We start from the raw sequence: 16,902 nt of genomic DNA on the forward strand, positions 1-16,902 counted from the left end.
TTGCTCTTAGACATACCAACAGTCCTCCTCTCTGCAGTCAAAGAACAGGAAGAAGAACAAAGGTAAGCGGAGGAGACAACGTGCTCAGTTTCCTTTTTTATGAGAGCCATATCACAGTCCTACACTCATTTACCCTCTCGTCGATGCGGAACAAATGGAAGTTGTATCAAAATTGGAGAGCGCTTGCTGCTTCAGTTAAACCAATTATCTCAGTAACACTTTTACGGGACTGTAATTTGCTAAGAAGTTCCTATTACCAATCATAGGCAAACAATTCTAAAACTTTATTGGTCGTTCTGTTTATAAGCAGAAACAGAAGAATTTCCATAAATAAATAGGCCACATATCAATGTGTTCATTTGTTCTTTCATGATTTGAACGTTTTTCTTTAATGTGTTCTCGTCTAAAGAGACATTTTAATAAAAGTTTTGTTTTTTTAAAGTAGAGAGCCTGTAACCATAACAGTACAAAAGTGATTCTCAACATGTGTGTTAATTATCAGATATGAATATTTCGCTATTTTAACATAAATAGGAATGCCCTCTCCGAAATTACCTTTGAGAGGCCAGAGTCAGTGCAGACTTCTGAGGAACTGCACACAAGTTTTCTCTCAGTACAATGGAACAGTTATTATGAAAAGTTTGCTTAATGAGGCCGCATAAAACTACCGACCTCAGCTTTAAGTCTCCACAACATCAATTCCTAGTCAGGTAAAATATTTGTATCACATTTTTGTGCTGGGAACCAATTTGCATTTTAACACATGCTCATTTCTCTGATTTTCACGAGTCCAGACCAAACTGCAAGGCTAGGCATCTTTACATCTTCTACATACTGTACTGTACACTTCCTCCTGTCGACTACGTTTTTTTATTTTTTTTTTAGAGCAGACGAGACAATTGTTCAGATCATTGGTATATAGAAACAAAAAGAAAAATTGTTTAAGAACATTGTAATTCCCCTAAATCCTTGTACTTTTGTTTCGATGGTTTTACTCCCTATCTGTATTCTTTCCAACTTCCTGGTATCAGTTTCTTGGCCTCTTGGAACCACTTTTTAAAAGATTTCCATCACACTATCGAGGATCAACATGTTGGAAGTGATTTTCTTTCACTTGTTTTACCATCTGCCATCACGAGAAGCTTTGGAAGCTCTAGCGCCATCTGCACTTTTCCGCGCAACAGCTTTGTTTGTTTACAGCAATTAAACCAAAGTTTGAAAATGAATGTGATGATTGTTACCAATTATTTTATTTGCTTGGAGTAGCCCCCTTATCAGACAAGTGATGATATATGTTATATAGATATGCTTCTTCTTTTGAGCTTGGTTGAGACTCTCTTGAAATGTGACATGTGTGATGGAGCTGCTGCAAAGAAAATAATTTGAAAAATCTAAGCCATCTTTGCACATTTTCAGGATGTAGTTAACTCTTTATCAGAGAAATCTTTGATTATTTATCATCAGACTTTTATAAGACCGTAAGCTTGTCACACAGTTTGAGATTTAGTCTGTAGTAGAGTTTTTAAGAGATACATTGAACACAGATCTTTCCATTGCTGTAGATAAAAGTGAATATTGAATTGCTTTCGCATTTACCTTTAACGTTAACTTTTCATACAGCACAATATAAGTTTCTCAGCAGCTGTAACTGGGAGTCAAGTTTTCTTTAATGAGGAGTGTGTTATGAAAAATGTGACGGTGCTTTTGTGCCAGAGCAAAAGGCAATTTTTATTAAATAGCTCTTACCTCACTGCAGTGCAGCAGTGATCTGACAAACCCAGAGACTAAACTGTTAGCAAGAATTATTGCGCCATTAGGATGTGGCATTTTACGACAGTGTTCAAACTACTTTAAGAGATTGAGCACTTAAAAGCCATGTATCTTGCTTTAAATTCTCGCTTCTTTAATTGTTCTGATTTATATGTTTCCTCTGTGTTGTTACAGGACGGAGTTTGGCCTCGCTGAGTCGGAGGCGTGTTTCCTGCAAGGCGCTGGGCAGAGGAGACTGTGAGGGCTGGCTGTGGAGAAAGAGAGATGCAAAGGGTTACTTTTCTCACAAATGGAAGAAATACTGGTTTGTCCTGAAGGACAACTGCCTGTACTGGTACATCAATGAGGAGGTAAGTCTGGTGCTTGTTTGTTTTTTTCTAATTTTTTCCAGCCTTCTACTAAAATATATGTTAAGTAACACACTTCATCGTTTTTAAGAGAGAATATGAAACAAAGAGGCAATGATGACATTTTTCTGTGATATATTTTTTGGTTGTTACTGGGTTTAAGTCGAAGTTTGAGTTATACCTTCAATTTATGAACAAATACCTGCAAAATTGACTTCATTCTCAGCCATACTTTCTGTTTTAGTGCTAATAAGCAATTGTTAACATGCTTACACACTAAACTAAGATGGTAATATTTGAGCATTTAGCTTAAATCACAGAACTCAAGGTCAATTCCACTGGTTAAGATTAGGTATTAGCTTGAGGGGTTAGGATTGGGCTGGGTCATTGTTCAGAAAATAAGATCAGCTGAGAAAAGTAGAGGTGTGCCTCCACACTATTTTTCTTCAGCCAAGAAACTGTTCAGCTGGTTAAGGTTAGTGCAATTGGTTGAGATGGGGCATTAACCTCAAATGATCAAAGTTAGGACATATTTGTTTCGAAAGAGGAAGGAGGCTCATGTGACTTATTTTGACTGAATCTGCGTTTCTCTTAATCTCTACAGGGGAAATGGGAAGTGCATTGTTACCACCCTCATAGGGCAACAAAAGTCATATTTATGATAAATAAACCACATTGTAAGAAACATTTTCCTTTATTCCTACTCTCCATTGGCTTATTATGTATTTTCTCCTATTATCTTTAAGGATGAGAAGGCAGAGGGTTTTGTCAGTCTTCCAGAGTTTAAGATTGACCGTGCCAGTGAATGTCGCAAGAAGTAGTAAGTGCGCTGCGAAAACGATATTCATGTGTTTACTCCATGTCCAAGAAGATGGACCATTATGTTTCCCTGCAAAAATAACCCATTTATTTCCCTCATATCTCTCTAGTGCTTTCAAAGCATGTCACCCCAAGGTCAAGAGTTTCTACTTTGCAGCAGATGGAGTGGATGACATGAACAGGTAACTCAGCATGTACCGCACATGGATGAAGGTTATGCAAAAGTGCAAACTCCCTGCTGGGTGGCATGAGAGCAGTTTTCTGTAAACTATCCCCAAAGCACTAAAGAAAGATGTTTTTCTCTTGATGAAGGGACGGCCTGTTATCAGTGATGAATATGAAAACATAATGTTCAAGATATGTTTGCATAGAGACTCTAGTTTCCACCTGTGTAGAGGCTCTTTGAACTGTGCTGCCATTTCCAAATCTAAAATAAATAATTGAACCCAATATTTTACAACATTCCTCAATAGGTAAAATTGCAGGACGCTTGGGAGAAATAAGTGGTTAATACCCTTTTCATGATTTATTAATGAACCTTTTGAGAAATGTGCTTATTCACTTTCTGCTGGAAGTGAGATAAGAAGAAGTAATAGGTTAGCTAAGGTTCCAACAAAGACCTATAGCAGGGGGAAAGAGCTAGCCTTGCTGAAAGAAAACACAAATTCTTGTTTTCTCTAGATTAAATAAACACAATATTGATTCAAGATTAAACAAACAAAATATAAAAAGAGAGTTGACAGTAGTAATAGTGTGTTAGCTTCATTAGCGAAGCCATGCTAGTTTTGTCCCACTGTTTCCAGTCTTTATGCTAAGCTAAGCTAAGCTAACCGTCTGCTGGAGCATTATCAATCTTGTCGGAAGCAAATTAGCAAATTTCCAAGAGCATTTAACAATGTCTTCATAATGGATGTTATGTGAAAACATACTCAGTGTGATTCACTGCAGCTGGCGGTTCTTCCGTTCTGTTAGATGGCTGAGTCGTCTCAATATGGCCGCCGTGGGCTATGCCGAGCGAGAGAGGATACGTCAGGAGCAGGGTGAGTGGTTACGTGAGATTAGATATTACAATGGATGCATGGATGGTGGTTCTGACTGTCCATGTGTGGGTTTCCTGAAGATTACTGGAGTGAGAGTGAACATGAGGAGGACACCACCTCCAGCCCCAAACAGGACAGTCCCCCACCTCCATATGATACCTACCCACGGCCTCCATCAGTGAGTCACACCCACACACACACACACACACACACACACACACACACACACACACACACACACACACACACACACACACACACACACACACACACACATTACACACTCACCTGCTGTGCTTGAAGGCAAAAGTTGAACTCAGTGCGCCTCCCCAATTAAAGTTATTGCAAATTAGACTCCAGGGAGTGATGTGGCTGAATATGGTGTAATTGATGCTATAAATTTCCCTCACACTGCTTTGCTCCACATGACATGTTTTGTGTTTTTAAAACTAGGATTACATTTCAAACTACAGATTTCACTGTGTCAAATAGTCAAATAGTCATAGGCTCCAGAGACACAGGATAATAATATTTGAAATCCCAATCATGAAGAGCCTTCGGTGTTTGCCTTTTTTTACAAAAACACATTTACACTCCAAACGGTGATTATTTATTTATTTGTCTTTCTGTATTGATACTTATTCACTCATCACTTTACCTCTTCGTCTTTTTCAAGAGTGTCATTACAATTGATGAGACACAGTTTTCCTCTTTCTCTATCAGATGAGTACTTATATGGAAGGCCGAACTCGACTGTCTTCTACAGAGACGTGTCGCTCTCGCTCTTCTCAGGAGGACTTTCTCTGTGGCGAGCCCCCCGGGTTGGCTGCAGAGCCACAGTATCACCCTGGCCCTCTAAGCGGAGGCACTACACACAGTGGGAGGAAACCAGGGGGCAGCAGCAGCAGCGACATGCAGTACAGATGTGATACTGTAGAGGTGCGTTTTGCTCTGTCAAATGCTATATAGCGCAACAATTAATATTTTGTAGGACGCCCTTTTTCCTTTAGCACCACCATCAGGCCAAAATGTTGCTGGCTTATAACCCTATTTAGAAAATGAACTCCAAAATGTGCTACCAGTAGGGTTTGGATTGAACAGCTTTGGTTCCTGTGACTACCAGACTCTTAACTTTAATCGGTGTTTCATGGAGGCAGCTACATCAGAAAGGTTTTTTTCGTCCAATAGAGTTGTGTGACTAAAAACCTGTCTTTTTGTGTTTATTGGGATCCCCAGTTACTCTTCCTTGGGTTCATGTTTAAAATACAAAACCATGAATGTCTGCACTTACTCTAAGTACAGTAAACAATATGAGTATTGGATAATGCTAGTCTAAAATCTGGTCCGTCAGAAACTCTACATAAGAATAACAACACGATAATACAATTCATGAATATCATAACTGATTGTCTGTTACTGTTTTTCGTAGTACCGATCTAGTCCCGCAGGGGGCAGCAGTGAGACGGGCTCTCCGGGTCGCTCTTCCTCGTCTCAGAGACGTTCCTGGCAGGACCTGATTGAGACACCGTTAACTGAGGCGGGACTGCACTACCTACAAACTGGACCTCTAGGTAGCCCACAAAGCAAATGATGAATCGAACCAGCTGAAGATTCTTTTTTTAGATAAATTGCTTCAATTGATATTATGTTAGGGTGACAGAGCCCCAGCTTGTACTTCTCATCTGTTACTCTTTGATTCAGGTCACAGAGCCCGATATAGCCGTATATTTGACACTGACAGATAGATAGGGCAGGTTTGCTATCACTGCTGCCATTTGCATCACTGGTGGTCATCCTCCAAATAGAACATTGCTCCAATGAGAATGTAATTTAATTTAATGTAATTAAATATAGCCTACCACTCCTTGCACTCAACTTCTTTTTACTCTAAGGCTGGTTTATTTTATTCTATTTTTATTTTAAGATGTTTTTCTATTTTCAGAATTGTTTGTTTCTATTTTTTATTTCTAATGTTGTGCAATGCCTCGTTTTTGCTGCTGCAACGCAAACATTTCCCAGTTTGGGATTAATAAAGTCATTAATATCTTATTGTATCCTAACTCACAAGATATATGTTTAAAAATGTCGTGTTTGTTTCATGATTCTGTACAAAATAATGTATATAAATTGATGAGATGATGAAGAGGGTTTATGTTGTATAGCAAACATCTTTTGTTTCTACTTGTTTTTTAAATAATATCTAATATATATGTGGTGTATATGTTTGTGTGTACATAGCTCTATATTCTCAATAAGCAATCACATTATGAGCTAATAGATTCCTTTTGGTTTTGAAAATGTAACTTTTTTGTTATTTCTTGCCTCTACGTTACAGAGGACGCCGTCTTTGCTGATCCTAGTCCAGTAATCGGGAGTATGATGACCGGAGCTGTTTACACTCTTCCTGCTCAGAGGAATATCCCGTTGCCCATGGCGATGACAAGGCTAATTCCTATGGCAACCAAGGGAGGCAAACCCCGCAGCTTCACACTGCCACGAGACAGCAACCTACACACACTCCTCTCGCCCCCTGTGAAAGAAGCACAGCAAACACACAGCAGTGAGTGATCAGGAAGATACCTGTACTGTGTTACCTGTGGATGGATAAAGACAGAATCAGTGTGTCTCACATCGAATGACAGCCACTAGAAACTGAAAAAAGTTAAAGACTTTGACGTCAGTGAAGGTGCCAGAAATAAAAACGCTCTCAGGCAGGCACATTTCCATTTAAATCATCAGTATCGAGTTACATACACTCTGGTGATACACTCATCTAATGAGGCTAATGAGAGAACGGTGCACTGCCTGCCAAGATGAGCCCGGCGGCATAAAGAGAGAAAAGTGCCAAACTAAAATAGTAAACAATTAAATTTAATAACCATTTTTCATTTCCTTAGTCGAGCAGAAGACGGGCTTTTTCATTATTGATAATATGGCATTATGCAGTAGAAGGTTGAGACGTGCTTCTGTCCTCAAAGATAGAACACCATCTGATCAGATTTTTTATACTCTTAGCTTCAAATTATTTGACAACAGTGAATGAGATAGCACAGAAGAGGTTTAAATCCTCGTTAGGTGTGTGATTTGGTCTTTCTTTTGACTGTGCGAAGGCGGCAGCGAGGGTGCATCCCTGGGCGACCTGTTCCGAGCGTGCGAGCAAGGCGGGGTGTGTCCTCTGGGTCGGGGGTCAGAATCCAAAGGGCAATCAGAGTGCAGGCAGTCCTTCCTCCGACGGGCCGCAGACCCTCAGCTCAACGAACGTCTTCACCGACTCCGCATACTGACATCCACCCTGAAGGTTGGTTCACCCGCGTGCAGGAAATGTACACATATAAATATGCACAAACACGCATAATCATTTATGTATAGCTAAGCACATTCCTCATATCTACTTTTAATAATAAAACCGATTCTGATTGAAATGGATTTGTATCACTTAAGCTGGTACACGAAAGTAAGAATGAATTGGAATTTTCAAATGCCTTTTGACATCGTTGATATTTGTATTGGAAATAAAATAACATCTGGTAAGATTTAAATGTTTAATTTAGGTTCTGATCATTAAGATTTGGCTACAGTTGCTACTAGTGGATTCACCAAGTGTTATTTAAAAGCATTTGGGAGACAGCTACTACTAAATCTAACAGGAAACCAACAGTTTTTAAAAATCAGGATCTGCTGATGCAATTTCAGCTCTTCATCCAACAGCTCACGATGGCTGCTCCCACTGGTTGCATTAATTCGTGTCAAATTCATCAGAAAAGCGTTGTCCAATAATGCTTAAAATGACCGTTTACTTGCTTTTCAATGAAATATTCCTGTCAACATCAATCCCGGCGACAATACATTCTCGTCTTGAATGCATATTTTAAAAAAGTAGGTTGTTTCTGAAGTAATTATCTTTGTCAATCTGTATATTTCTTGGCCTACATTCAATGCCCCTAACCAATACACAACACCGCATCACACCTTTTACTTTGTGCAGGGATACTTAACATTCGATGTGAATTTTTAGCTGTGACACAAAATGACTTTCAGACCATGATATTTGTACACATCTTTACACACACTGTCTCTGTCTTTTTACTTGGCGTGGCGTCTACTGTCCAAGTCTGTCTCCTCGGTTTTGTTTGCAAGCGTTGTTATCCAGCCGTCTGTGGCGTTATGCTACAGGAACAGTGGTCATGTTTCTGGGCTGAGTGCCTGTGAATGGCTTTTTTATGTGGCTGTTTTCTTTTTTGTCTCTGTAGAGTTTGTATCCTTGTTGTTTCTCCGTGTACGTGGGCGGGAATGTTGGCAAGGGCCTTTGTTGCTTGTTGGAGCTTTTTGCAAGGGTCTGTGGCTTTGTTAGCCCGTGTGTGATGATGCAGGTTGGGTGGAGGAGCCTACATGTGTGTTCCTTGTCTGGCGTCTCTCTGGCATACACTAAGTTTATTGGGGAGAGTTTGGGAAAAAACCTCTGTCAAATAATGAGCGCATACAGTAGACACCATAGTAATCCATGTGACCCTGGTAAACCATAAACTGCTGTTTGCAAGGTATGAGGTTGTGTGTGTGTGTGTGTGTGTGTGTGTGTGTGTGTGTGTGTGTGTGTGTGTGTGTGTGTGTGTGTGTGTGTGTGTGTGTGTTCAGGCAACCAGCAGTGACTTATCCGCAGTGGTTGCTGTGGAAACAGCAAAGGCACATTTTCTCTCTGTCTTTAATATGCTGAAATTGAACCGAACAACAAACTACAATCTAGTAGTGGAATGGTTCGCCGCACATTGACTCACATACAGTACTTAAAAAACGATTTGAGTTAACTAATCCGTCAAAATACTTTATCATTCTGAGGGTGAAATACTGTTTTATGAGCATTACACCATACTCTTATACGGTTATATTGTATTACTTACATATACACACTTATACACCATCATTTTGTTTTTAGTTCAATTGTCGATTTTAAATTAAGCTTTGTATTTTTACTTTACTACATTTACAGATTTAAACACCTACCAACTCATATTTTTCTATACAAAATACATAACATCCTTATACAGTATGATGTTTTCTTATAAATTAAGCTACTTAACAGTGTTTTTAGGTGCAGTTGGAATAGTTTATTAGTTGATTTGTTCAGTTAGTTTATTTACAGGAAATAACTGGCAACTATTTTGTAAATCCCAAACCCTGGCTCATTTTAAGAAACATTTATAACTGAGTGATCATAAATAACCCTTCCATACTTCAAGAAAAACCATTAGAGTAGTTGGAGTGGTCAAACTCTCCAGAACGAATAACCTCAAATCATGATGGATGTCCTTCGTGAAACAATGGTGAATTCTTCCCAAAGCTTAATGTATCCCATTAAGTGTGTGTCTTGCTTTACGTGTGTCTGCGTTTAAAAGTGTAGTGATTAGAAATATAAAACACAAAAAAGTGACCCCACCCCCTTCCTGTGTTTCTGCATCCCCCCCATAGGACAGGGAGGGGGAGCTAGCGTTGATTGACAGGCTGTTGGCCAATCCCCAGCTGTCGTCGGCAGAGTTCCAGGAGTGGAAACGAGCCTATCAGGAGCTGTTCTCTCAGGAGCCAGACTCGACCACTGAATCAGACCCCGGCCCGCCCCTCACCCCCTCACTCTCTCACACACACTCCTACATTGAGACCCACGTCTGATGAGTTAAACACACACACGTTGGAGTTGCTCTTCCAGAATCAGCCGCAGATGTTTTGATGTGACAGTGTTGATCAGTGATGGACTTTGTTAAAAAGAGGAGAGTAGGGACTCCAAATCCCTATACGCTTTCAGCTGTCAAAGGGTCAAAGTTCAACATGAGAACTTTCTGAGGAGAAGCCTGTGTGGCCTGCATGTCACATAAATCTACAAGCTGATTGGTTAAGCCTCTCCGGCTGGCTCAGGGGTGAAGGATAAACTGATTGTTGATTATATCATGTTAGCTTTTGTGCTCTTTAAATACTTACTTTACACAACTTTCCACAGTTTGTTTGTCCTGACATGGACAGAGACCAGAAAAGTATATTCATGAGCCACCATTACCAGTATTTCACAATGCTTGTTGTGCCATGTTTATACCAACTGCACATAGCCTCATACACAATCTAACAGCCACAGAGTGACATGCATTTTATTCTGTCAAGCCTTATACTTGATGTCTATGATGGTCTTTTCTGTACAGTGAGTATTAAAACATAGAACAATTAGCACAGGGTTTTTGAAAATTAATTAGTCACTGTTTCTATGTAGTTATAGAGACTTTAGTTTGTGCTGGTTTGGTAGAATTACGTACTGTACTTTGCTGGGCTGGACCTGAAGCATGCACATTCAAGAGCCTCCTGGTATAGAATCCATGTAAAGGAAAAGTCTACCTTAAGAACCTTTTAAACACTGCTTTCAAACAGCCAGTGATTTCTTTTGACTTGTTTTCTTTTACGCAAATTATATGAGGCCAGTTTCCGTATCAAACTGTCACTCAATTTTTACTGTCAGTATTATTTTACTTTAACACAGTCTTGTTAATGGTATAATGTTGATACCATTCATTGAATTTTACATCAACTTCCTTTAATAAAGCTAATTTATGATTCGCTAGGCCGAAATATTTCCTTAAATCCCATCTTGTTGGCAGGAATATCTTGATTTAGATATTGTTATATATACATTGTTATATTTCAATATAAGTTACATCAAGTGCGAGACTACAACCAGGTTGATTCTTAAAGTAATTTTTGTGTTTAAAAAGAGAAAATCCTCCTTCCTTGATATAATATAAGATGCAATATTATACAAAACTGAAAAAAAACCAGCATGACTCATATTTACTCATATTGCATCCCACATAACCTGTTCATTTACAGGATGTATACTGGAATATGTTGAGGTAAAATACACAAGTCTGGACACTATGAGATTTTTTAGAATTTGTATTTTCATTTTATAAGGCTTCTCTTGAGTTCAGAATGGCATACATTTGACCTGTAGGCAACTATTTCAAAGGGGAAAAGACTGGATTATAAGTATTTGCTTCTTGGTGCTTTAATAGGCAACCTTGCTTTAACAATTGAAATATGGTCACCATGAGAACTACAATTATATGAGTCAACTGGTTGCCATAGAAAGTCATCATATGAAACACTAAACCACTCTTTAATTTTTTTATGAATAGGCAAAGAAAAACACAAAATAAGTCCTGAAAGTTTCTGAACATCCACTATTATTTATATTATATATATATATCACAACGGTGTAAAAGTCTCTTGGGCTGGATTTTTCCTTACCATTTGGCTCCTGCATTCTGCATGCCATATAGAGAATATGAGGAGATTTGTGCATAGGAAAAGAAATATGGAGCTCATAAAAAGATATATCAGTTTGTTATTTGTATGCTGCTGCCAAGTGTCTCCATACTCAGAGACAATGCACAAAACTATAAAAGCAATCGTGCACACAAATAGAGACAAGCACACACACTAATAACACACATCACACAGACCGTTTGAATGCTCTGTCTGTGCTGCTGCCAGTAGTTGGTTGTAGTAGCATGTCTTTGTTGTAGATAAAACAATATTCCTTTTCTGTTTTTGTGTTTGAAATCTCTAGATACAGTAGGTCTCTCTTTACAGAGTGCAAACTAAGTGTCTTGGATAGTGTTCTCTAATTATATCAGTTCTTTTGGGAAGTTGAGTAAAGATTATTTAATCTATGTTCAATTTATAAATTACAGTAGTAAAATAATAGTATTCATTTATCATTCTAACTGTTCTGTCGGAAAAGGTTGGATCAATAAAATCTGGTCATTTGGATAAGGGTGTATTTGTGGTTTGTTTTTGCTTCAGTGGACGCTGAGAAAGAGAGGAGGTTGACAGGATGATGAGCACCGATAACAGCTGTTCTATCTTCTCTTTCAACAAGGGAGGAAAAGAGCGAGTCAATGACAAACCAGATCCTTTGGTTTGGAAACTTTACTCTGCTGCTTCTCCCAATTGACCAATCCAATTCCCTGCCAATCCTTCAATAGTACCACAGCTGAACAAAACTTGGGCAACTGCAGTAAATCTTTTCTGCTACCTGCTACATTGAGTTGAACATTTTGTCACTATAACAACAACTTCTGACCCAGTTTTAAAGTGATTTCAGACAGGGAGTGATTGACTCACCTAGTCATTAATTTTCAAGAGAGGCGTGGGTGAGATCCTTGGAAACGGTCCCGCTGCCAAAGTACAAATTAACTCATTTTTTACCATGAGCAGAGCAAGCACCTCTCTATTCACACCTTTACAGATATACAGTAGTTACAATTGGTGCACGCAATACCAAATGTGAGGTTCACAAAAAAAGCGGTTTAAATGTGTACTGTAGTGACAAAAATACATCTGTGTAGAGCAAGAGGAGACTGTAGCATGCCTCAAATGATATGCATTTTACTTCCCCTCCAACATCATTTGAATTAGCTTGGATTCAGACCCAGAAAATAGCCTCAGTAGCTGACATCGATAGTAGCCAATCCTCAAAAGTGCTAAAATATCTGTAAGAAGCTAAGGGTGGACGCTGTTCCATCAGATAAAGCCTTCTGTTTTGGAGTTACATAACAAATGTGGTTTTGATGTTAGTGCCTGCATACTGTTGTCCATAGTCTGTAAATAAAAGGATTCTACTTTCTGTAGAAAACTCAGGTTATTCAAATAGAGATACAGTCAACAGACAGAAAGCTTATCACTTTTGGAATTTGTTTTTTAATGTTTTTGATGGTGAATAGAATATGTAACATAGCTTTTTGTCATTTTTAGATCAGTAGGGTAATTAGAACACCAATGAGAATTTTTAATTGTACAATGCTTCAAAAATATACATTCAAATAGAGAAAATGTATAAAACCAGTTGCTTGTATGTATAATATCATACCTTTACACATTCAAGCATATTTTACCGTATTTTCAACGTCAACATTCACTGCAGGATGTAATAAAACCCTATACATTTTTAATCCAGCATTATCTTCAAACATATAAAAAATGATGATATTTCTTGTGTATTTGGTATCTGTTTAGATTAAATAGTACAAAGTTCATGAATGATGAACTCATGCAGGTACCAAGCTATTACCAAGAAATAAGCTAAGCTTAAGCTTTTCCCATTTGGCTGTCAGTGGAAATGAAAACAAGACTGAAAAAGGTATCTCTATATCCTTGGTTTGCATCTATTTCTTTATCCATCATCCTAATTATTCAATACTAGTAAATAAACAGGAATGTCACATGCATCTAACCCTTATCCTATATTTAAAAAATCAGCTTAGCTGGTTGCTGTCAAGATGTCCTCCTCCACCTTCATCCCTTTATCTACTGTTTTGACTTCTCTATTCCCTCGTATGCGGTGATAGCCTCCTCCGCAGCCTGGCTCAACCTTTTCCTGAAATCTCATTTGTTCAAGAATTAAATTCCCTCCTACTAAATCTTTTTACCCCTCCTCTGCTTGTTTCTCCAAATCCCCTTTATCTCTCTCCTTAGCGCTTGATTTTTTCTCTTATTAGAACAGTGTCACATTGGGTCTCAGGAATTTACGAAAACCCCATAACCGATATCACGTTTTATTATTCATAGATTAGGTTGGTTATTTTACATATATAGTTGTATTATATTACCAATATAATATATCATTATCTTATTTATTTATCCTTTTTAGTTAGTATTTAAGATGCCTACTGTTTTTGTTTTATTAATTCATTATTTTGAATAATTTACTATTTTCTGCTCTAGTTCTACCAAACAGTCATTGGCTGACTTGGCTATATTAAAATAATATTTCAGCAGTAACTGGGTAAAAGTCTACACAATTATTTCAAAGTTACTATGTGTACAGAATTCAGTTTGTCCGCCTGCACCGCAGTGTATTACATGAACAAATGGAACACCATCAAACTACATAAAACCGGAATGTCCCCTTTTTTAAATTTAGTTTGAAAATATTTATGATATATTTTCAACAATCTTTCTCCTTTGCAAGACCGACAGTAGGAATACATACCTAAATGTCAAACTACTAACAAAATAAATATTAGAGCTCAGTTTAGCTTAGCTCAACACTTGATGCAGAAGGAAACAGCTAACCTAGCTCTGTCCAACATGTACTTTAAACTCACAAATAAACACAGCCTTATTTTGGGGGGTTTATGGAAAACCAATATCTCCTGATTTAGCTTCACAATTTTCAAAAACAGACCACTGTGACACTTGAATAGTCAATAGTCATAGACTAAGGGAGGTAAGCATAAATGTGGTAAAAAGGAAGAACAGCTAGCATGGCCTGATTTGTCTAGTTGAAACATAAATACAGTCTCCCTACAAGCTCCTCTAAAGCTCACATTATATGTGATATGTATAATCCATACAAAACATTTAAAGATAATGCTAAGCTAATGATGTTAATGCTAAGCTAACATTAGCTCCATGATTAACTGAATACAACAGTATCTGGCTTCCCATCAAATTCATAAAGAGAAAGAATAAGTAAAAGAGTTAGTTAAGAACATTGAGAACCTATTAGTGAAATTGTCTCACTTTCATGTTAAGATTATCTCATATTGTGCACTCTTTAGTCTGATAGAGGCAGCAGTGTGCACTCAGTCCCAGTGAGAGGTTTTGGGAGTTGGCAGATCTCTCTCCAACGATCTTTCTTCGTATCGTACTCCAACACACTCTTTACAATCACCTCGCGTCCATCGCTCCATCTCCTCCCTCCAAACACCAGCAGATTCCCAGACGTCATTGACACCATCCCGTAGTTGAAGGAGCCAATGAGAAGTGGTCGGAGGCGGGTCCAGTTGTCTGCCTGGGAATCATATTTTTCAATATCGCAGAAAGGCTCGTACTTTCCCAACAGGGCGTAGATGTGGCCTTGGGCGGTTGCCAGACGGTGACTGAACCTGGCGATGGACATTGACGCTCGCTTCTCCCAGACTCTTCCCTTGAGGTCCCAGAACATTACTTCTCTGCTGCTCTCTCTTTGTTCATCCTGGTCATCCCCATGGTTAGTTCCGCCCTGGTTGCCCGGCAGACCACCTGACACGTAGATGCCGTTATTAAGCACAGCAGAAGCGTGCCCGTAAAGGGGACGAGGTAATGTTGCTCCTCTTCTCCATGCTCCTGTCACCATGTCGTAAAACTCGACAGAAGCTACAGAGGTGTGTGTGTTGGCTTCTGATTGTGTGTGTCGTCCCCCAATGGCATATATAGCATCCTCCACAATGCAGCAGGTGAACTGCTCCCGCCTCTCCCTCATGGACGGTACTGTCTCCCAGCAGTCAAAGCGAGTGTCATAGCGCCACACCTGGTTGGATGTTGACGCGATGACAGACTTTTTCCCATTCTCATCTCCCTCTCTCACTTCCTCTCCTCCAATCACGAAGAGGAAACCTCCCACTGAGCACACGCAGTGATTTCTCAGTCGGAGCGGGAGACTGGAACTCAGAGATGAAAACTTCCTTCTTCTTGGATCAAACTTCAGCATCTGCTGTTCCGGCCAATCAGGACTGGATCCTCCACCCACAAGCAGCACACTATTGGGCGAAGCTCTGAGTGTCGACTGTTTGCTTTGTCTGATTGGCTGAGCTGAACCCATCCGGTGGTACTCTAATGCTCGAGTAAGCTGACTTCTGATGAGAGGTGTGGCCATGGCTTTGTGGGCATGGCTAAGACTGGTGAACTCAGAGGGGGCTACCAATCCAAAGCGCAGATGACTCAGCAGAAGATTGGATTTCAGCAAAGGGAGGGGCCCATTAATATCCAGCCAATCCAGAGCAAGCTTTATGAGCTCCTCTTCTTTCACACCAGGTATCTCGTCTGCTTCAAGCACAGCCATCAGTGATTGGATATTCAGCCTGAGAAGATCATCCCTGCTTTCTTGCAGCAATGTCTCATTTCTACAGCAATGGTTTGATTGGCAGCTTCTAAAACATCGCGGAGGGAGTGATGCTCGGCCAGGTTAGCATAGCAGCAGCAATTCAAGGCGTTCAAACCATCAGTCATAAAACTCTCGCATATAGACACGGCTGTCTCCACCTGCAAGTACCTGGCTGCTTCCAAGACAGCAGGAAGTGATGGTGTTGATATTCTGAGCCAGCCAGAATACAGGAAGTCCAGAATGGCTTCCAAACCCTCAGGTGTTATAGCCGGGAGGCTAACGGATCCAGCTAATCTCTCCAAGGTAGTCTCTCCAAACAGAGCCCAAAAATACTCACTAGAGCTGGCCAAAAGGGCACGATGACAAGGGAAATATACACCCCCAGCCTCAAGGACAACATCACACATGTTTGTCTGAGCACGCAGGCGTTGAAAGCCAGACAGAAGTCCGGTTCTGTGGGAGGAACTGTAGAGGAGGGAGTAGCTATCCATCCAAAAGATAAGAATTCAAAAGATAAGAGAATGAGAGGGAAAATGAGGGTTAGTAGCAAAACAAGTCAGAAGGTAGCAGGAGTGAGAGGCTGGAAAAAAGCCAAAAGCTAAAGCATAGCAGCAATGAGTGTTATCAAAAAATATGTAGTCCGAAAGCAGCACTAAAAAACGTTTGACAGAAATAAAATCTGACATTTCTGGCAGTACAGCATGATAGGTTGTTGAAAGCAAGGACCAGGAAATGATGAGAAAAGACAAGAGAGCTGAGAGGGAGCAAGTGTAAAGTGTGTGTCCTTAGACGAGGTCTCTTCATCTGTGCTTTTGTCCTGCTCTGTCTGCTGCAGCGGGTATCTGATACCATGATAGGACGTCTCTTCTACAATCGTAAACACAATCCTCATTTGGCCCTTAAACTTGTTCCGTCCCATGTCCTTCTGTCTCCTCTGTGATGTCCCAGCTCTGGTGGCTTTGTATTAGTCAGCTGCCCTTTCCTCTGTGTCCGGGAGGGAGTATCAACCAAATACATGCATCCA

The 16,902-nt window shown here is 39.7% G+C and overlaps 2 protein-coding genes across 2 annotated transcripts in view; one reads left to right on the top strand and one right to left on the bottom strand.

The window, feature by feature from the left end:
- Positions 1-11,785, top strand: part of cnksr2a (connector enhancer of kinase suppressor of Ras 2a) — a 56,535-nt gene extending 44,750 nt beyond the window's left edge. Inside the window, exons 14-24 of the mRNA XM_063874053.1 lie at positions 11-62; positions 1,945-2,120; positions 2,864-2,937; positions 3,047-3,118; positions 3,909-3,976; positions 4,057-4,154; positions 4,700-4,915; positions 5,406-5,547; positions 6,312-6,536; positions 7,087-7,274; positions 9,440-11,785. Coding sequence (XP_063730123.1) covers positions 11-62; positions 1,945-2,120; positions 2,864-2,937; positions 3,047-3,118; positions 3,909-3,976; positions 4,057-4,154; positions 4,700-4,915; positions 5,406-5,547; positions 6,312-6,536; positions 7,087-7,274; positions 9,440-9,637 — 1,509 coding nt within the window. The 3' untranslated portion in view covers positions 9,638-11,785. The remainder of the gene's footprint in view (positions 1-10; positions 63-1,944; positions 2,121-2,863; positions 2,938-3,046; positions 3,119-3,908; positions 3,977-4,056; positions 4,155-4,699; positions 4,916-5,405; positions 5,548-6,311; positions 6,537-7,086; positions 7,275-9,439) is intronic.
- Positions 11,786-12,692: 907 nt separating this feature from the next.
- Positions 12,693-16,783, bottom strand: LOC134883849 (kelch-like protein 34). Its single transcript, XM_063912306.1, is given in 2 exon segments — positions 12,693-15,892; positions 15,895-16,783. Coding segments are annotated over 2 exon segments (1,797 nt in total). The 5' UTR covers positions 16,370-16,783; the 3' UTR covers positions 12,693-14,570.
- Positions 16,784-16,902: the final 119 nt, after the last annotated feature.

The sequence above is a fragment of the Eleginops maclovinus genome, chromosome 21 (genome assembly GCF_036324505.1).
Source record: "Eleginops maclovinus isolate JMC-PN-2008 ecotype Puerto Natales chromosome 21, JC_Emac_rtc_rv5, whole genome shotgun sequence".
In the NCBI taxonomy this organism is placed as follows: Eukaryota; Metazoa; Chordata; class Actinopteri; order Perciformes; family Eleginopidae; genus Eleginops; species Eleginops maclovinus.